At 48.8% G+C, this 21395-nt stretch overlaps 1 protein-coding gene across 1 annotated transcript; it reads right to left on the reverse strand.

Annotated features, from left to right (window-relative positions):
- Positions 1-85: 85 nt before the first annotated feature.
- Positions 86-19556, reverse strand: NPEPL1 (aminopeptidase like 1). The gene is made up of 12 exons (XM_061576108.1): positions 19352-19556; positions 14046-14231; positions 12546-12716; positions 10949-11038; positions 9848-9929; positions 8495-8637; positions 7834-7911; positions 6421-6521; positions 5415-5538; positions 2913-3089; positions 1772-1882; positions 86-1491 (listed from the first exon to the last, which is right to left on the reverse strand). Exons 1-12 carry the CDS (start codon positions 19499-19501, stop codon positions 1309-1311), a joined length of 1596 nt encoding a protein of 531 aa, XP_061432092.1. The 5' UTR covers positions 19502-19556; the 3' UTR covers positions 86-1308.
- Between the last annotated feature and the right edge of the window lie 1839 nt (positions 19557-21395).

Consider the following 21395-nt stretch of genomic DNA (forward strand, 5'->3'; position numbering starts at 1 on the left):
TAGCTGTATCACTTGATACTCACTTGATACTCACTTGATACAGCTATCGTGCTGTGACGGTTCCACCTGAAGACGGAAGCTTGTGTTGCCTCCGAAACGTCGTGATTTTTATTTTACTTCACAGCACGATAGCTTACTTTTTTATTTTACTAATTTTAGTTGTAATTTTTTACCTACGTGACTTTACCGAAAAAAACACAAGAATATGAATCCTTGCAGTCACGAAAGCTTCAAATCTAGAATTCTTTAACATTGTTCAACATTGCGGCAGTAAACTTTAACATGCAGCAGTAATAACGGCAACGTTACGCATGGTATCGCCGTTTCACCGTCGATGAATACTGGGTTAAGTTTTCGCGGATTGTTCCGTACAGCTCTCCCGAGGCGTCGTCGGGTTCTTACCGCGTGGTGTTTCGGCACGACGTCCCGAAATTTCGGTCCGCGTTCTGGACCATCGTGCCCGCCGACACACGCGGTTGCAAACGGCAAAACACAACGGCTGCTGCTTCACGTTGAACGGGGGGGGGGGGGGTGGCGACTACCGCTGTCTGACGCAATTTGCAATCACCGTCTCCCGATTGTCACGACGAAGATGTCTCGGCGTCATCACGAACCACTCGATCGTCCGCGCTAAATATGCTTATCACACATGGATCTCAAACGCTGGGCAGCGGATTGACGTTTGACCCTTGAGGGCCGTGGCACAGCAACCACGGGGGGGGGGGGGGGGGGGGGTCGCACCTCTCGATGATTATGGGATACTCCTCAAATGGGGGTCAATCTCAAAACGGCAACGCAAAATGATATTCTGGGTCTTGAAACAAGTAGGCCATTGCGTGCCGGCGTCATTGTCCAAATTTGCCGAAAGCGAATTACCCGCAAATTCGGATGACTCATATTACTCAATTGAGAGGACAATCATTGGCCCCAAACTGGCCACCAAATGACCGCTTGTCAGTCAGGTGCTGAGCCACTTAATGCCACCAAGGGACAGCTGCCAAAGGCGGCGCCCTTCGTATGTTCGAGATGAGATGTGATGCAAGTCGCTTATCGCGTGCAGAGGCGCTCCGAGATGGCCCGGAAGACATTCCATCAAAAACAAATCATAATTTTCTCAACCGAAACAATCAAAAGCGTTTTAGAAGAAGGCACCACCGCATTGCGGGATTATATTTGTGGAATCACAAGAAGGAGCAAGTGGTGAATACTGCGTAGGTCGTGGCGGAACAGACGCGTTTACAATGTCGCGAAAGACAAAGTCAAGACGCAGGGGCTTCCGGAAGACTAAACGGACGAGTGCGCCGAGTCTTAGATGAGGCGGCGTCGCTTGGATTGGTTGGTGGCTGCAGCGTTGGCAGAAGAGGGGGGCGGTGGCGTCTGCCCCGGTTGCTCGGCACCGAGGGGAGACGCGAGCTGCAGCAGGGGGTCATCGGAGGCGCTGCCAAACAGCGAGAGCAGCAGCGCCACGCCAAATCCCGTGGCACGTTCGCCCTACAGGTGAGCGAGTGAGCCAGAGGGAGACCGGGGGGGGGAATACACCGTTGAGGACACAGGAGACGAGAGGAGACGAGAGAAACACGAGGGGGTGGACAGGGGAGAAACGATTAAGACACTCGGAAGGCTCGAAGGAGACGGGCGAGAGACACGATCCGACATATGGCCTGACAATTGAGTGACGAGGGCAAGGCGTGATGAGACAGTGTAAGACTTGGGCAGAGAGACAGGCAATACATGGGGGGGGGGGGGAGGGGGAGAGGTAGCCAAGACTCACCACATGCACGGGAGACGCGATGTCCACGTGCACCCACACACCCGGCCAGTCGAAGCCGAGGTGCGCCGCGATGAACAGGCCAGCGCACGAGCTCTGGGCATTGCCCCGGTCCTGGCAGGCAGCAAGGACGGGGACAGCGTTACGGCGGTCAGCGGGATAAAAACACATTCCTGCGGAGGGAGCTGGTAGGAACGTTGGGTTGCTCGGTCAATGGCCAGGGTCAACGGCGGCGTGGTGTATTCCGCAAATATGCCCGACTGTGAGTGCGGGCACAAGCCGGCGTGAGTAGGTTAAACGTTGAGTTTTATAAGGGCACCACGGGGTGACCAGCCCCTTCCCTAACCCAGCCCCACCCTCCCCACCCAGCCCCTCCCTTCCCACCCAGCCCCTCCCTCCACGACGGACAAAATAATCCCCTTTGGGCTGGTGTAACCTGGCGGTTCCTACCAGTATTAACAATTGTTTTACGATAAAGCGCCCTCTAATATGCCGGGGTATCTCTGAGCACTTTACATTACATCATGTCTCAAAACAATTGAAAGGGCACCCCCCCCAATGGCAGCAAACCATGTGAGCACAAGGTGACTCGGCAGGTGGCCTGAAAACAAGCAGCAATCTGGAAGGAGGAGGTAATGATTGCTGTGTGTAAATCCCAATCGAATTTGGTAAATTTGGTTGGTGTGCAGAGTCGCTGCCGAAACAACGCAGCTCCAACACAAGTGCCGGTGCTAGCATTTGAGCACAGACCTCGGAGATAGATGCTCGGGAGATGGGAGAAGTGACACAGAAGCCCCGATGACAGATGTGTTTACAGCCCTCGTCGGGTTACTGCTGGAAGAAGACGTCCCCCCAAGCTGTGTCGGTCGTGGTATGTTTGACCATATTTCACGAGGCTGGTCAGTCTGTGGAAGAGTCAAGGGGGTCCCCGTCGGTACCCGTTCCCTACCCCTACCTGTACCCTACCCGAAATGAGTGACAAATGGTTACTCACCAGTGACTCACGGCCTACCCGTACCCGGCCGCACCAGGGTTGTAAACGGGTACCCGTACCCGGCCGGGTACGGGTAGCCGGGTACGGGTAGCCGGGTATCGGGTACCTGGTTGCGACCTCTGACCCAGGGGAGCAAGGGGAGGCTCTCACCGCGACGGAGTTTTTCATGTCTGCGACGGAGGAGGAGAACTCGCTGAAGTGCAGCTCGGGGCAGTAGACGAGCGGGTGGGCCAGGTCTCCACTGCGCCGGCCCGCGACGCAGCACGCCAGCTCCCACTCAGCGCGGTTGGTGAGCACTGCCGCGTGGTGCTTCCCCGTGGCGATGCCCTACCCACGGGCGCACGCAAACAGATAACAAAAGGTGCCCCCCCCCTCCTCCCCACAGATTTTTTTTTTACGTAGTATAGAGTTAGACTTACATTTTGTATCTAAATTGTATTTTGATTGTTATTGTGAACTAACATCAAAATGGGATTTTTTTTTGCACAGTTTAGTACGCAGCATAAACAAACGGTGCTTTTTTTCTGGAAGATTTTATTGTTTTTTGCTGGGGATGTTTCAAATTGCGTACAGTAAATTTTAAATGTATCTTGTAATTTTATTGTTTGTTGTGGTTGCACCCGAATCAAGAGCCGAATGGCTCACAGGGTTATTCCAAATAAATGAAACTGAAAACTGAAACACACAGACCGTCAGGGCAAGTGCCGTTAGTGAGCACGTATGTGGAGGCCGGGCACGGCACATGCAGAGGTGGGTGGCCAATCGCGCCCAGCCGCCTTTGTCTCCCCAATGCTGATTCAACCTAAGGGAGGCCAGGGACTAGTTCAGCTATTCAACGCTGTTGTTGGTCGCGAGTGGGAAACCGTACTCGTACCGCAGTGCACTAACCACTACACTACCGCTTCCCGCCCTCATACGCTCTCTCACACACGTTCTCACAGACACATGTATACACACACACATATAGCACACATGTACACACACATACGGAATATATGACCTGGCACACACAACATACAGCAAACACATTGCGCACAGCACAACAACAACAGCTGCTATTCGTTATTAGGTGGCGGTGCCGTAACGACAGTGCTTGTGCCAGGCTAGGTACACTTTGAGGTCATGTGAAGTGTCAAAGGTCTTGGAACAGATCCGTGTGTTATGGGTTAACTGGCTGAGATGACCGACAGATGCACCAACTACTGCCCACAGTGCCAACTTGCTGCGTTTTAGCCACCCAGTGCTCCGCTTGTTATGAGTACCGCTCCTCTGCCCTCCATTGCTGCTGGAGGGCAACTGCCTCCAACCAACCAGTAGCGTCCTTCACGAGCCTCCTCTACAGAGGCTTGACACCAGTGATACCAGGCATCAGCAAGCCCACCCAGCTCCATATCCTCCTGTACCACATGAGCCAATTTCTTTTATAGCCTGCACTGCACCCGTTCTGCCCCATCTATCCAGTCAAACAGAAGCTGCTTAGACATGCAGCGGCTGGGAATGTGGGCTACATGACCCAGCCAACGCAGCCTCGACTGCCAGAGGAGCTCAGCGATGGGACTGTGTCCAGGCCTTTCAAGGATCTGTGAGCTCCTCCCACAATCCAGTTTGATGGATTGTAATCAGGGCCAGCCTGAATGTTTCAATCCAGTGTAGATGTTTCGAAACACACGCGTATGCACACACACACACAGCATACACATGGCACACACAACATACAAATGAAAGCAACACACAAGTATACACACACATTTCGATTTAAAGCTTTCTTGACTGCAGGGATTCATCTTCTTGGTTCTTTCGGTAAAGTCACGTAGAAGGGAAATAATAAAATAATAAAAATAAAACATAATAAAATAATTATCACGACGTTTCAGCCACAACGCAAGCAGCCGTCCTCAGGTGAAGACCAGGTCTGTCGGGGAGACAGCGTCTGACGCTGTCTTCACCTGAGGACGGCTGCTTGCGTTGTGGCCGAAACGTCGTGATAATTATTTTATTATGTTTCATTTCTATTATTTTATTATTTCCCTTCTACGTGACTTTACCGAAAGAACCAAGAAGATATACACACACACGTACGCACACACAACATACACATGGCACAAAAGACCATCCGCCCCGTGTGGCCTGTGCAGGTGTTCCGAGTGGTCGTCTCATCTCGTGACGTGACGCCAATCGCACGGAGGGGGAAAGGGGGGGTAGTTTGTTTTGTTGTTTAGACCGCGCGTATGTCAGTGGCACACGCTCACCAGAGGTCGCAACCGGGTACCCGATACCCGTACCCTACCCGATACCCGGCTACCTGTACCCGGCACGGGTACCCGTTTGCGACCCTGGTGCAGCCGGGTACGGGTAGACCGTGAGTCACTGGTGAGTCACCGTTTGTCACTCATTTCCCAACGTCTTGTCTCTTCTCACAATTCAAGTTCCTAGAATCAACCCACCCGCGCCTGCAACATGGCTTCATCCCAGAGGTCGCAATCGGGTACCCGATACCCGTACCCTACCCATACCCGGCCGGGTACGGGTAGGGTACGGGTACAGCCAGGTACGGGTACCCGTTTGCGACCCTGGTGTGGCCGGGTATGGGTACGGGTAGGGTACGGGTACGGGTAAGGAATCAAAACCCGTTTGCGACCTCTTGACGCTCACCTGTGCCCCGGTCAGTGTGGCCATGTCCAGGATGATGTCGGCCTCGAGGTCGCGGGAAGCAAACACCACGCCATCCGAGAGCACGAGGCGGCCCTCCGCATCCGTGTTGTTAATCTCGACCGTCCTGCGGAAACCGAGATGGCAACATCATCATCATTAGTGTCATCATCACCGCAACATGTTCACCATCGTCGTCGTCGTCCATGTCATTGTCAGCACAAGCAGCATCATTCCCGTCAGCATCGTTATCATCCCTGTTGGCGATTCAAGTTGATTTTGTTTAATCAGTTGTGAGCTCCAGAGAGTAGGATAGTCTCAGATGCGAAAGTAACTCCGGTGTATGAAGATGTCGACAATTAGGCCAACAGTCATGGTGATGATGGCAGTTTGACATTGTAGATGACGAGGTTGAGGATGGTAGTAACGACAATGGCAGTGATTTCGATTTAAAGCTTTCGTGACTGCAGGGATTCATCTTCTTGGTTCTTTTGGTAAAGTTACGTAAAAGGGAAATTATAAAATAATAAAAATAAAACATAATAAAATAATTCTCACGACGTTTCGGCCACAACGCAAGCAGGAAGACAGCGTCTGAATGACGCTGTCTCCCCGACAGACCTGTTCTTCACCTGAGGACGGCTGCTTGCGTTGTGGGCGAAACGTCTTGAGAATTATTTTATTATGTTTTATTTTTTTATTATTTCCCTTCTACGTGACTTTACCGAAAGAACCAAGAAAATGGCAGTGATGTTGATGAGGTTTGTGGTGGTGGCGGCAGCGATGATGTTGGTGTTCATGACGGTGCCGATGATGAGGTTGATGACAGTAACGATGACGATGGGAGTGACATTTCTGAAGTTCATGGTGGTGGCAGATGATGATGATGGTGCACAGCAACGAGAGTCTGTGCAGTGGCTCGACCCTCCCGTTCAGCGACGCCGCACTACCGCACGTCCCGTTGCGCCACGTGGGGGTGGCAGTCGGGCGGAAGGGTGGGACGACTCACTTTCCCGAGTAGAGGCGGTGGATGTCGTCTGGCCGAGTGGCGTTGGGCCCCACCGCATTTTCCGCCAAGCAGAAGACGGCGTGCAGGTTCTCGCAGAAGCCCTGCGGCGACGACAAGAGGTGGGGTGGTGGGGGTTGGTCGCGTGGACGCGGAGGCACAGGAGAGGTGGGCGACGCTGATCACTCGCAGATTCCCCGCCGGCTGGGGTGAAACTCATTACAGCGGTCGTGTAACCCACAGTGGTTCAAGTCGGCTGTCTTGAAGTTCTTTCGCACCGTACGTAGCCAACCGTGTTAATCGGAGGTGCGGGGAAGGCTTATACGTAGGCTTTCGTGACCAACCAATATTAGAATTTGTAGTTGGTTTCTTTTGGGGTTAGATAATTGTGTAGGCGTATTGTCATTTTTTTTTAACTATAAACACTCCACCACCACCGACCGGAGGCAATCCAATCGTGTTGTCGCATGCACACATACGCCCCACCGATTTGGTTTTCAGCCGGAACAGTGAGCCTGGTGAAATTTGGGGAGCGCATCGTCAGTAGTGAACCATTGGTTCCTAGGGTGTTTCGGCCTTTCATACTATACACCCTCCCCAAAGGCGGCCAGCGACAGGGTGATCAATCCTACGCTTGCGTCCCATTCCCAATTAGTCATAGGAGTTGCCTTGTTGTTGATAGCCAACATCCCATGGGACTATGCATGGCAGGGGTGTCCTCGTATGCGAATTCTCTACGCTGAAGCCCTCCTATGGCCAGCAGACCTCGACATTGGCATTTAACTCCATCGTAAGCAAGAAAAAAACAATTCGGTAATTTGCAGTAAAATGTAGCATTTTGGCTAATTGAACCATGACACTGACAGAATAGCCTACTCGCTTCAAATGTCACCGGGGGGGATTTCTAACGTTCACCGAGTGAAGCAGACGGCGCGTAGTACGTTACAGTTAATACACACCGCGTTATTAGCTGGCGTGGCCGATCGGATTCCAACCACAAGCCTCTGTAATGGGCGCTGTGGTGATGAAATGGTAACTCCCTCGCCTGGGATGCAGGAGGTCGTGGGTTCGATCCCAACCCTTGACGCCTGCTGGATAGTTGGAGTTTGCATGTCTCTCTACCCATGGTCACGTGGATTTTTCTCCGGGTCCTCCGTTTTTTCCCCTCCACATTTAGAATCAACGTCATGCATTTATAGAGTATTTGGCTGTTATACATTTCCACGTGATAAGCCACTTCGTTGAGCTATCAATGGTGGCCAGGTCGCTTCTGAAAAAGAGCTTCATAGCTCAGTGGGCCTTACCTGGTAAATAAACAAAAGAGTTTACTTTCAAGCGGCAAATGCGCCACCGCTGGGCCGTGTGGCTCACACGTGAGAGAGAGCGGCTGCGTTTCCATTTAGCATGCGCCTGTACCTGCTTGACGGCCGCTCTGAACGCGCCCAGCACCGCGGCTGCCCCACCGCAGTCCCGCTTCATGCCGGGCATGGCAGTCTGCACACGCGCACAAAAGACAAAGATCCCCGGATTAGCCTGAACCAGAGGTCGCAACCGGGTACCCGATACCCGTACCCTACCCGATACCCGGCTACCCGTACCCAGCCGGGTACGGGTACGGGTACCCGTTTGCGACCCTGGTGCGGCCTGGGTACGGGTAGGCCGTGAGTCACTGGTGAGTAACCGTTTGTCACTCATTTCCCAACGTCTTGTCTCTTCTCACAATTCAAGTTCCTAGAATCAACCCACCCGCGCCTGCAACATGGCTTCATCCCAGAGGTCGCAATCAGGTACCCGATGCGGCCGGGTACGGGTAAGGAATCAAAACCCGTTTGCGACCTCTGGCCTGAACAGACCGCTTGTACAAGTGATGTTAGCGAGCACCTATGAAGGCCGGCGCGGCACGCGAGGGGGTGGGTGGCCAACACCACGCCCGGCCGCCTTCGTCTCCCCAGTGGCGATGTTTACACACCACACCAGGTACTCATTCGAAGCCGAGTCGATCTAGGAGAGGCCTAGGACTGGTGATTGAGAGCGAGTGAGAGCGAGTGAGAGCGAGTGATTGTGAGCGAGGCCCCACCTTGCCCTTCATGCTGAGCCCGCCCGTGTCGTACACAATGCCCTTGCCCACCCAGGCGATCGTCTGCGTCGCCCCCTCGGGCTTGTGGCTCAGCACGGCCAGCGCCGGCGGGTTGCATGCCGCCTTGCCCACGCCGTAGATGCCTACGCAGGCACACAGGTTGCCGTACCAAGCTGGGTGCACGCACGGGGAGGGGAGCAGCACCTTGCGCGGGTGCCGCTGCATCTCCCCCTCACCTTGGGTCAGTCGACCCCCATAGCACCTGGGTCCGACTCGTGGACAAAGTGCACCTAGTCTGGCCAAGCGCGGCCAGTACAAAACACAACTATTAAAGTTGTTCTAGATTTGAAGCTTTCATGACTGCAAGGATTCTTACTCTTAGGTTTTTTCGGTAAAGTCACGCAGGTAAAAATAAATAATAAAAATAATAGAAATAATAATAGAAATTAAATAATAAATCACGGCGTTTCAGAGGCAACACAAGTCTCCGTCATCAGGTGGGACCGTCACAGCGGTCCCACCTGATGACGGAGACTTGTGTTGCCTCTGAAACGCCGTGATTTATTATTTAATTTCTATTATTATTTCTATTATTTTAATTTTTACCTACGTGACTTTACCGAAAAAACCTAAGAGTATTAAAGTTGTATCGGATGATAAAAGTTTAGGCGATTCTTGATTTGCACAAGGTTATCGGTGTAAAGAGAGACTATGGGAGCAGTGTGAGGGAAGAAACAGAAAGCAAACTGTTGTGGCCTGCGGTGTGGTGAGTGAGCTGGTGATTGAGTTTGTTGTAACTGGTAGGAACGAAGTGGACCAGCCACCAATAGATTATTTCGTCCGTCCGTCCGACCGTCCGTGTAGCAACATCGCCCCCTACTGCAAACACTTGGCAGGACCCTACAAAATCCTTTTGACTCAGTGGGGCTTTCCTGGCTAAACAAGTGTAATAATACATTATGTTTATATTCTTTGGTTATTCGTTCCTACCAGCCCACCCCGCAGGGTCCTGTTATGACAAATGGGTTGGTTATCGAGTAGGTGAGTGAGCGAGCGAGCGAGCGGGTCGGAGAATGAGCATGTTGTGAATTGCAGTGGGGTGGTTCAACTCCGTGTGATGGATGAGACGACACAGTCAAGTGTCTGGTCGATCGAGTCCTCTGCAAGGCTGGAGGAATTAACGACATTCACGAGAATGGAAACCATGGTGGTCGTAGTAGCGACGGAAGGGTCACGAGGAGGTGACTGACTGCCAGTGAGCGAGCGAAGCGGAGTGGATTGACGAGCGAGTGAGCGAGCGGAAGGGCGAGGCCGTGGATGGGAGCGGTGCGATGTGTGCGCGCCGTCAATCACCTCCGAACCCGCGCTCCTTGAGTTCCTCTCCGCGGATCACAGTCGGTGTCAATCCCAGCTCCTTGCCAACCACCGCGATTTCCTGCACCGAGCGCCGGAGGCAGAGGGCGTAGGTTACGTAACCACGCGACTTGGGCCGTTAACCTTTAAACCGGTAACCAAATCTAGAATCGGTTACCGGTTCCGAAAGAGTCGGTAACCCAATTCCAGTAGAATGTCAGATAAGATTCTAGCTCCTCAGAAGTCCAGAGGACAGAGTTCCCTCCCCCCTCCCCCTATCACAGTACTACTGCTGCTGTAAATCGGTGGTCACATTTTGCCGAAACTTAATTTGCTTTTGACCTAAGACAAGAGGGAGCACAATGCAGTTCTTCGTGAAATGCTGGTGGACACATTTTTGTGTCCACCGTGGGCAGTGTCCACCGTGGGCAGTGTCCACCACACGTGATGTCCACCCACGGGTAATGTCCACCACGGGCATGAGCAGTGTCCATCATGGGTAGGAAGCTTAGTGTACACACTGTTGTATCGACGCATGTATTTTCATATTCCGGATGTTTCATATCAAACGAGTTTTTATTTTCCAAATCGATATTCAGACATACTCCGGTACCCTCTGTTAACAACATTTTTCTCTGAGAGACCTCCTTTACCAGTGGCAAAATATAGTAGTAGGTTTTTACCCTTTAAACTGGTACAAAACTGACACCTTTATACAAGGCATCATGTTTGCAATAATCACAACACAAGCAGTCAAAATGCAAACAGAAAGAAACAACTCTGATGATGGTAATGATATGCACTGTCCTTACCATCATCAGAGTTGTTTCTTTTTGTTTGCATTTTGACTGCTTGTGTTGTGGTTATTGCAAACATGATGCCTTGTATAAAGGTGTCAGTTTTGTACCAGTTTAAAGGGTAAAAACCTACTACAACATTTTTCTCATGAAGCCTACCATGGCTACCTTGCTATCATACTCGGCTTGCAATCCAACCGAGAGATACTTTCAAGAAAATCCTTGATAGCGTTTGCCACCCTCGCATGGTACCGACGATATATTTTTTGTATAAATGCCAATGGGTAGAAGAAGGGGGGGAAACCTCCAGGAAGTGGTCGGTGTTCATCTCGCTGCAGGGCATGTCGACGATCCGCGCGGCGAGACGCACTCCCTCTGCCAGGCTTGTCAGGCACTGCGCACGCACACACACACACACGCACACGCACGCACGCACACGCACGCACGCACACACGCACGCACACACGCACACACGCACGCACACGCACACACACACGCACACACACACAAGCCGCGTGGGATACTACTCATTTGGGGTGCCACGATGGCGAGATGTTAAAATACCTCACCTGGTATACAGGAGGTCATGGGTTCGATCCCGACCCTGATGCCTGCTGTGATTTTTCTCCGCATACTCCGGTTTTTCCCTCCATGCATTTAGACTATTTGGCGGCAATGCATTTCCACGTGATAAGCCACTTCGCTGAGTTGTCATTTGTGGTCAGGTCGCTTCTGAAAAAAAGCTATAGAGCTCAGCGGGTCTTACCTGGTAATATAACAATAGTTTAGTTTATATGTATGATGAACTTCTTTCGCACTGTACGTAGCCAACCATGCTAAACGGAAGAAGCATTACAAACTTAACACAAAAAGCAGTTCTAAACAAATAAGTTTTAAATCTAGATGATGTAAAATGCATCACTCCAGTGGCTTCCTAACATCGGAAGAGCGTTCCAGATGGCCGCAGGCACGCGTCTGAAAGTGCACGATGCGTTGACCGTCTTCGTTCGACGGCTAGCCTAAGTCGACCTTGGGGAGGCCCGGGACAAATTCTGATAACAATTGCCACCGATGTTAGCCTGGCACAGCACACGAGGCTGGTCGGTCTTGCCAGGGGATCCTAAACTTCCACTTCATAGTAGACAGCACGCAGAATTTCAAGGTTCGCGTGAAACGTAAGTAAAACAATCAGAACGGCCTGGTGGAATCGAATCGCGAACGTCTGCACCAAGCAGTGAACGCAACGCCACCCCTGGGCCGCGGTGCCGCCCTTCGTATCAACTGATGTGCAATTCCCACCACAGGAGAAATCGTATTCGGCACACGGCTAGGAAAACACCGTAGAAAACACCGTTACGGCCCACTCGCCACCGCTCTCTGTGTCGGCACACGGGACTTCTCCCACAGCCCTCGCATGATAATACATCTGTTTATTTTTCGATTTAAAGCTTTCGTGACTGCAGGGATTCATCTTCTTGGTTCTTTCGGTAAAGTCACGTAGAATGGAAATAATAAAATAATAAAAATAAAACATGATAAAATCATTCTCACGACGTTTCGGTCACAACGCAAGCAGCCGTCCTCAGGTGGAGAACAGGTCTGTCGGGGAGACAGAGTTTGAATGACACACCCCAGGCTTGGAGCGTCTATTTAAGCTGGGATGAGACTGTCTTCTCGACAGACCTGTTCTCCACCTAAGGACGGCTGCTTGCGTTGTGGTCTAAACGTCGTGAGAATTATTTGACTATACTTTATTTTTATTATTTTATTATTTCCATTCTACGTGATGACTTTACCGAAAGAACCAAGAAGAAGATCTCTGTTTATGCCGACGTCCGCAGGCTGCACAAACTGTGTGAGTCCCTAAGCCCTCCAAAGCTCCGCGACCTCCGTGACCTCACCTGTAGGGCACCCGTGTCAAGGGGACCATTGTTGAGTCCAACGAGGATGAACTCGACGGAGACAGAGCGCTTCTCTGCACGTCGAGTCACTACCGAGCGGCGCGAGAAGAGAGGGAACGTGCGGGAGACGGCGCCACAGCAGGCCAGCACATCGGCACGCTCGCACACCACCTGCACGCCCACCACCATGTCCACAACCATCACCACTACGATGACAACCATCACAACCACCACAACCAACACCACCACGTCCACAACCATCACCACTACGATGACAACCATCACAACCACCACAACCAACACCACCACGTCCACAACCATCACCACTACGATGACAACCATCATCACAACCACCACAACCAACACCACCACGTCCACAACCATCATCACAACCACCACAACCAACACCACCACGTCCACAACCATCACCACTACGATGACAACCATCATCACAACCACCACAACCAACACCACCACGTCCACAACCATCACCACTACGATGACAACCATCATCACAACCACCACAACCAACACCACCACGTCCACAACCATCACCACTACGATGACAACCATCACCATGACCACAATCATCATCTTCTTGGTTCTTTCGGTAAAGACAGCTGTCTCCTCGACAGACCTGGTCTTCACCTGAGGACGGCTGCTTGCGTTGTGGCCGAAACGTCGTGAGAATTATTTAATGTTTTATTTTTATTATTTTATTATTTCCATTCTACGTGACTTTACCGAAAGAACCAAGAAGATGAATCCCTGCAGTCACGAAAGCTTTAAATCGAAACACAATCATCATCACAACCACCACGACCACAACAATCACAACCATCACAATGACCACCACGAAAACAACCATCACCACGATGACCACCACAATCACGACACATTGAACAATGTTAATTGATCATTTGTATCTAGGTTACTCCATTAACCTCACATTTGAATGCATTTTACCAATCTCTGCAAGTTCACATCGTACAGCACTTGGTCAATTGACTGCTGGATGAGGGGCCTGTGTAGGCCGATGGGGGGGGGAGATATTGTACCGAACTTCACCGCGCTGAATTTCGATTTAAAGCTTTCGTGACTGCAGGGATTCATCTTCTTGGTTCTTTCGGTAAAGTCACGTAGAATGGAAATAATAAAATAATAAAAATAAAACATAATAAAATAATTCTTACGAAGTTTCGGCCGCAACGCAAGCAGCCGTCCTCAGGTGGAGAACAGGTCTGTCGAGGAGACAGAGTCTGAATGACAAGCCCCAGGCTTGGAGCGACTATTTAAGCAGCTCTCCACCTGAGGACGGCTGCTTGCGTTGTGGCCGAAATGTCGTGAGAATTATTTTATTATGTTTCATTTTTATTATTTTATTATTTCCATTCTACGTGACTTTACCGAAAGAACCAAGAAGATTCACCGCGCTGGTTCGGTGGCGGGTCCGCAAAGGCAGAGAAGCTCAGATGTGGGAGTCCAACCGGCGGCACTTACCACGACGCACTGCGAGACCCCCCCGGGGAGCCCCGAGCGGAGCAGGCGAGGGATGAAGGTGGCGGCGGACGGGGAGTTGTGCCGGCTGACGCGCGACGGCAGGGCCGCCACGGTAGCGTTGTTGAGCCACAGTGAGCACGAGTCGCTGGGATTCGGGTTCAGGGAGCTGAGCGCCGCCTGCCACGTCTAGGAGAGGAGGAGAGGTCAAGACGTCGTTGCAGCCAAAACCAATGACGCCACCACCGTGCCTCATCGCCACAGTCGCGGGACAAATAAGAGTCTTCAACAGCAGCAGCCAGGTGTCTCCTTCTCATGTATGTAATGGCGCTCTTCCCCAGAACATTTAGGTACTTTCAGTTGGTTGAGTCTTTTAGGTTGCGTCTTGAAATATATCCCTTTTCACTTGCGTACGCGTCTGTGTAGGTTATGTGCCTTTTACATCGTCAGGGGTGGCCTGCCCCGGTATATACTTTTCCTTAATTATATTTTTACGCGACTATAAAAATATTATTTAATTGATATTTGTACCATTATTATCGCGCAAGGCTATTACGAAGGTGCTATGTTTCACAGATGGATGAGGTCTTCGCAAGTTTCACAGTAAGGGGCGACGTTGCTATTTGATTTCATCCAACTAATTTTCTGGTGAATTTGACAAATTTGGATCATGATGACGGCCTACAATGTCCTACCCGATTCGAATAGCACAGGTTGGCTACAGTACGGTGTGAAAGAAGTGCAACATACATATGGGGGGGGTCTTTAACGGCTACTGTGAACTAGACTGGCGTGTATTTTATGGTTCGTACCCCGGCAGTATGAACCACCAGGGCAGCTACTGGGCTCGAACCACGAACCTCTGTAACAAGCGGCACTTACAAGAACAACAAAACCTGCCAAGCCAGTCGATTAATGAAGCCTCAAGGCTATGATACACGAGGTGCAGAGGTCGCAAACGGGTTTTGATTCCTTACCTGTACCCGGCCGCACCAGGGTCGCAAACGGGTACCCGTACCCGGCCGTACCCGTACCCTACCCGTACCCGGCTGGGTATGGGTACGGGTAGGGTACGGGTATCGGGTACCTGATTGCGACCTCTGGGATCAAGCCATGTTGCAGGTGTGGGTGGGTTGATTCTAGGAACTTGAATTGTGAGAAGAGACAAGACGTTGGGAAATGAGTGACTCACGGTTTACCCGTACCCGGCCGCACCAGGGTCGCAAACGGGTACCCGTACCCGTACCCGGCTGGGTACGGGTAGCTGGGTATCGGGTAGAGTATGGGTATCGGGTACTCGGTTGCGACCTCTGACGAGGTGGCCAGGTGATTCAAAGAGGTCAAAGCGCATTACTGGCACCGCTGAGATCCTGGCTTCAAATCCAGATTTCAGCCGCCTGCGATTAAACCGGGATCTCTCGTGTGGCAAGTGGGTGGTCTAGAATAAGTACCTTCACAACCACCGTAGCTAAGAAACGTGGGTTGTGCTGCAAATTGCCAAAGTCACATCAGACCATGTTTAGGATTCCCACCACTCGGTGTAAATGGCACAGGCTTACGACAACCAAAATTAAAGACAATGGTTGAAGAATTCTAGATTTGAAGCTTTCGTGACTGCAAGGGTTCATATTCTTAGGTTTTTTCGGTAAAGTCACGTGGGTAAAACATTTTTTTAATTAATAAAAGTAAAATAAAACAAACTAAAAAATTCACGACGTTTCAGAAGACGGAGGCTTGTGTTGCTTCCGAAACGTCGTGAATTTTTAATTTTGTTTTATTTAAATTTTATTAATTTAAATTTTTTTTACCTACGTGACTTTACCGAAAAAACCTAAGAATATGGTTGAAGAATGTAAGAATAGCAGGAGAATTATCCCAAGTCAGGCCCATTAGGCTGCCTTCTTTTAAAAACTTGTTCACTCACAAAATATGTCTTTTCTTGTCCTGTACAGGGTTGGATATTGTAGCGTACAGAGTTGAACATTGTAACTGTGCAGGCTTGGGGTTTAGGGGATAAACTGCAGCGTGCATGAAAAAGAGTCCAGCTCAGAAGTCCAGAGGACAGAGTTCCCCCACTCATAAAGAGAGTCGATGATCAGAGTCTGAGAATTCTTCTCGTCAGTGATAATTAACAAATACTGTACTGCCTCATGTGGCTCAGGAGTCGGAACGCCAAGTCGGCGCCGCTGAGCACCTGGGTTCGAATCCAGCATTCTGTCATTAAACCGGCCGGGTTCTCAAGTGCAGCCATTTGCTGGTTTCAGCCAGGTTGCCAATGACTGTCAACAACAACAAAAATAAAACTATCACATTAAATTTAGTTCTGCACCTAATTGAACTGAATTCCAGCTCTGAGAATTAAAAATGTCAAATTCTTAGGTTTTTTTCAGTAAAGTCACGTAGGTAAAAAATTTAAATTAATAAAAGAAAAAGAAAAGAAAAATCACGACGTTTCGGAGGCAACACAAGCTTCCATCTTCAGGTGGAACAGTCACAGCACAATAGCTGTATCAAGTGAGAGAAATTCCAAGAAACCCGTTTTTTTATATATATACTGGTTGAGGGTGGGAGGAGCCAAGGTAGGCCCTGAATATTGTTTTATTTTACTTTTATGAATTTACATTTTTTTACCTACGTGACTTTACCGAAAAAACCTAAGAATATGAATCCTTGCAGTCACGAAAGCTTCAAATCTAGAAGGAATAAAAATATCAACTTGACGGCCACATGACAAAACAGAACATTACTCCGACAGGGCAGGTGGGAAGGCGTCTGCTCCCTACTGCGTAAGAGATCACGTATTTATAAGTTACAGTATGATTATTTCTTGAAGGGATTTGAGGGTAGCTCTGTGATATCTACTTTTATGAGCCGTTCTCTAACACGGGGGGGATACACCGCTCTGCGAGAGTTTCAAATGGGTTTTTTCATCTCATGAGGTGACACTGATAACACAATTGAGATACTATTGGGGGAAAAGACGACAACATTTTAAGTTAAGAGGTGTCAATGACAAGGAGAGACGCGATTAAATAAAAATACAGTCTTTCATATATTTAAATAATTGAGGTTTACATTGGAAAATCAATGTAACCTGTCTTAACGAGAAACTGCGAGCCGCTAATATCTATTGGCAATGACCATTCCACATTCCTACGACGGGGGCGAGTCCATCCAACAGCTTATTAGAACAGTACTAACTTCCAACAAAAGGGTACTGTTGTTTTTCAACCTTAATAGGCTGGGTCCAAACTTAATTTGGAGCTTTCGTGACTGCAGGAATTACTTGAAATAATAGCATGCGAGGTTTCGATTGAAACACAAGCAATCATCATCAGGTACAAATGAAAGAGAAAACAAACCTAGTAAACTTAGGGTGTTGACTGTTGTGTTAGCCGACTCTCTGTGTTATATTGCATTATATTTCTAGGCTGGGTCCACTCAAGAATACATGTCAGAGCCACTGAGCCAATGGTGGCAACTCCATATTCCTATGGCGGGATACATTGCCACTGGAATGTCTGTACGCACGAATTGCCACGCGGCCCGAGTCACCGCGTGGTGCATTTCCCAATCGTTGTTCAGCTACCACAGCGGTCGGGAACCTATGGCTCGCGAGCCATATATGGCTCTTCCGGTGACGGCATATGGCTCCCAGACAATTTTGAGTTGAAAAAAATAATAATAATAAAAATAAAATCAGTTTGGAACTGATTTTAAAATACTTGTGATATTGCTTAATAATACTGTGCCATTTTAAAGTAAACAGAAATTAGTTTTGAAGATAAAATTTCTCGGGTCACGGGTCCCGTGACCAAAAGTCGCATTAAAAGTAAGACATATTTAATTTATTATACGTTAAAAATACTATATGGCTGTCAATGAAATATATTTAGAAATATTTGGCTTTTATGGCTCTCCCAGTCAAAAAGGTTCCCGACCCCTGAGCTACCAGGTAAAGGCGCAACTCTGAAACTACTCGCTAACGCCACTGCTGGCAGAAGACTCCTCTAATGAGCGAGAGTTATTGCATGATTACGAGTCGTTAGACTACTTGCCACAGTGAGCAGAGACTTCTTGAAAGTAGATTGGATGTCATATTCTTAGGTTTTTTCGGTAAAGTCAGGTAGGTAAAAAATTAATAAAAGTAAAATAAAAATTCACGACGTTTCACGTGATAGAGCTGTCGTGGCTGTGACGGTTCCACCTGAAGACGGAAGCTTGTGTTGCCTCCGAAACGTCGTGATTTTTATTTTTATTTTACTTTTATTAATTTAATTTTTTTTTACCTACGTGACTTTACCGAAAAAAACCTAAGAATATGAATCCTTGCAGTCACGAAAGCTTCAACTCTAGAATTAAATTGGATGTACCCACACTTTGCTCCGCACCACACGCCATCTGTCGATCGACAGAGGCGCCGGGCGATTGAATTGAACCAGCGACATCTGGATTGCAACTCCATTGCACTAACCATCAAAACCACAGTTTCTCGGTTAAAAAAAAAAGTATATTAATTGCTAAATATTTGCAGATAAGCGGAAAAAACCTGTAACTGTTTTCACCATTTTTAAATCCTTTATATTAAGTTCGCTTGCTTGCGTGCTTGCTTACGACCGTGCAAATCTTTCGGTCGTTTTTTAACCCACTTCCCGTGATCCAAACGAGCTGACATTTTGCACACAGACTCGTTGTGCGAGACAATTAATTTTCGTGAAAAATTTTTCCTAATGTTTACACTGTTTAGGAAAAAAAAATATTTAATTACCAATTGCTTAATACTGGCAGGCAATCATCTGACCCATAGGTGGCAGCCATCTCAAGCCAGAGGACGAGAGGACTCTAGCCGCCACGCATATAAAGGATTTAGAGTGAAAAACTTTTCACTCTAAATCCTTTTTACGGGTTAATTTTTTACCCCATGCGGTTACCGGTTTTTAACGCAAGCAACCGGTTTAACAAACTCGAGTTCACTGCGGCACCACTCCTCCTCCCAGCGCTGCAGTGACATTAAATCAAAGCGTCTCCCCGCGTCAGTGTCCTCAGCTGACATAGAGCCCACACTTCGGGCGCCGTCAACTCCCCGTTACCATGACGGTCCAGTACATCCCAGGGCAATTACGTAACCGTCAGCCACGCTTAATGCGCTGCTGGCTGACGGCTTCCCGCAAGCCAGCGATCACCAACAATCCTGCACGCCGAGAATGACCCCGTCGCTCCATCTCCCGCGACGAACGTCACCTTTTATGCAACTCACCGCGGCACGTACAGCGAACTCTACACACACACACAATGTACACGGGCCGTACCTCCTCGGGAACGCGAGGCTCGAGCTTGCCACGTATCTGAGCCCACGCCAGCTTCTGCAGGTTCTGAAGTTGCCCCAGGAAGACCACGGGTCGCTCTTGGGGGTCGCTGGCACCGGCCGAGGCCACGAACTCCAAACTCACGCCCGCCATTGCCTCAAGCTCCTTCTCCACCCCCCTCCGCTGCTGCTCCTCCTCCCTCCTCGACCACTTCCGGCGCCGTGTGACGCAACTTCCGATGCCCCTCCCCTCCCCCCCGGTCGCTATCTTTGTAGGTCCTACTCAGGTAAGCAATTGTAGATTTGAGGCTTACGTGACTGCAAGGATTCATATTCTTAGGTTTTTTCGGTAAAGTCACGTAGGTAAAAAATTTAAATTAATAAAAGTAAAATAAAATAATATTTTATTTTTATTAATAAAAGTAAAATAATATTTTATTTTTATTTTACTTTTATTAATTAAAAATTTTTACCTACGTGACTTTACCGAAAAAAACTAAGAATATCAGGTAAGCAACTTCGTACGATGCTGTGAGGATCGGTTTGTTGATGGGTACAAAGCCGAGAACAGGCAGAGTAGCCTTTTCATCGAATCTGGCTCTCTTCACCTTGAATTCAGCGAGCGTTGTGTTCTTGTATTCCCCATCTCCATGCAGCTTAAGGAAGTGTTCCCTTAGTTTTGCCGGTGCTAGACTAGAATTGCTCAACTTGGCATTGCAAATCATGCAGTTAGGACGCTGACTCCCATCACGTTCCGTTATACATGTGAATCCATATTGTACATATTCGTCCGACCACTTTCTTTTTTTGCTCGACATAGTATGAAGGGATTAAAATATGAAGAAAGAAATCACACCACGTACCATCACGACAGTCACAAGTCGACTACGGAGCGCACCAAATTCCCTGCAGCACAGATAGGCCAAGCGATGTAGCGTGATCACTTGCAGCCAATGATGGCCAAGCCGGACGTGTCATCACGAATCATATGAGTCGGGTGTGTGTCTTAACCTCCGCCGAACCCCTGAGACTGACTCACCGAACCCCTGGGGTTCGATGGAACCCAGGTTAAGAACCACTGTTGTAGGGGGAAACGCTGTGGGGAATCTTCAGAGTGGAAGAGAAATCCAATGAGCTGTGAAACTCTTTTTCCATTCTTGTCAACTCATATGGTTTACCCCTATTCTTGTACAGGGAATTTGAGTTTTCAGGTCCATACCGTTTCAATATGGGCATCATAAATGTGTTGTGTCTATTTGTTTGTGTTTCTCCCTTGTGATGGGTTTTTTTAGGATAAACGTTGAGATTTATAAGGGCACGGGTTCCAGACCAATTCAGACCAATTCAGAGATGGGGTTGACAGGTATGTTTTTCTCAAATATCCAGTCAGGTTGGGTTGGAGATTTGCAACAGCAAACAAAACAACAAAAAACGATAGGTATTGTAAAGTATAGGAAGGGTAGGAAAATCACTATAAATAAACTAAAACGTAACTCTTCTTGGTTCTTTCGGTAAAGTCACGTAGAAGGGGAAGTAATAAAATAATAAAAATAAAACATAATAAAACAATTCTCACGACGTTTCGGCCACAACGCAAGCAGCCGTCCTCAGGTGACGGCTGCTTGCGTTGTGGCCGAAACGTCGTGAGAATTGTTTTATGTTTTATTTTTATTATTTTATTACTTCCCCTTCTACGTGACTTTACCGAAAGAACCAAGAAGATGAATCCCTGCAGTCACGAAAGCTTTAAATCGAAATTTAAAACGTAACAATTTTTTTAATTTCATTTCAGAATCAGAATATTTATTTATACTGGAGATTTTACCAGTTGAAGCCCATTGGTTATTTTTCAGAAGCGACCTGCCCACAAATGACACAATGAAGTGGCTTATGATGTGGAAATGTATAAAAGCCAAATACTCTAAACGCATGTTTCTAAATGTTGAGGGAAAAGGGGCCGTCCATAAATGACGTCACGCAATTTTGGACGATTTTTTACCCCCCCCTCGTCACACGGCGTCACAAAAAGTCAGACCCCCCCTCAAATA

Source organism: Lethenteron reissneri, chromosome 60 (assembly GCF_015708825.2).
Source record: "Lethenteron reissneri isolate LAM-NWPU_2019-01 chromosome 60, ASM1570882v1, whole genome shotgun sequence".
NCBI lineage: Eukaryota > Metazoa > Chordata > Hyperoartia > Petromyzontiformes > Petromyzontidae > Lethenteron > Lethenteron reissneri.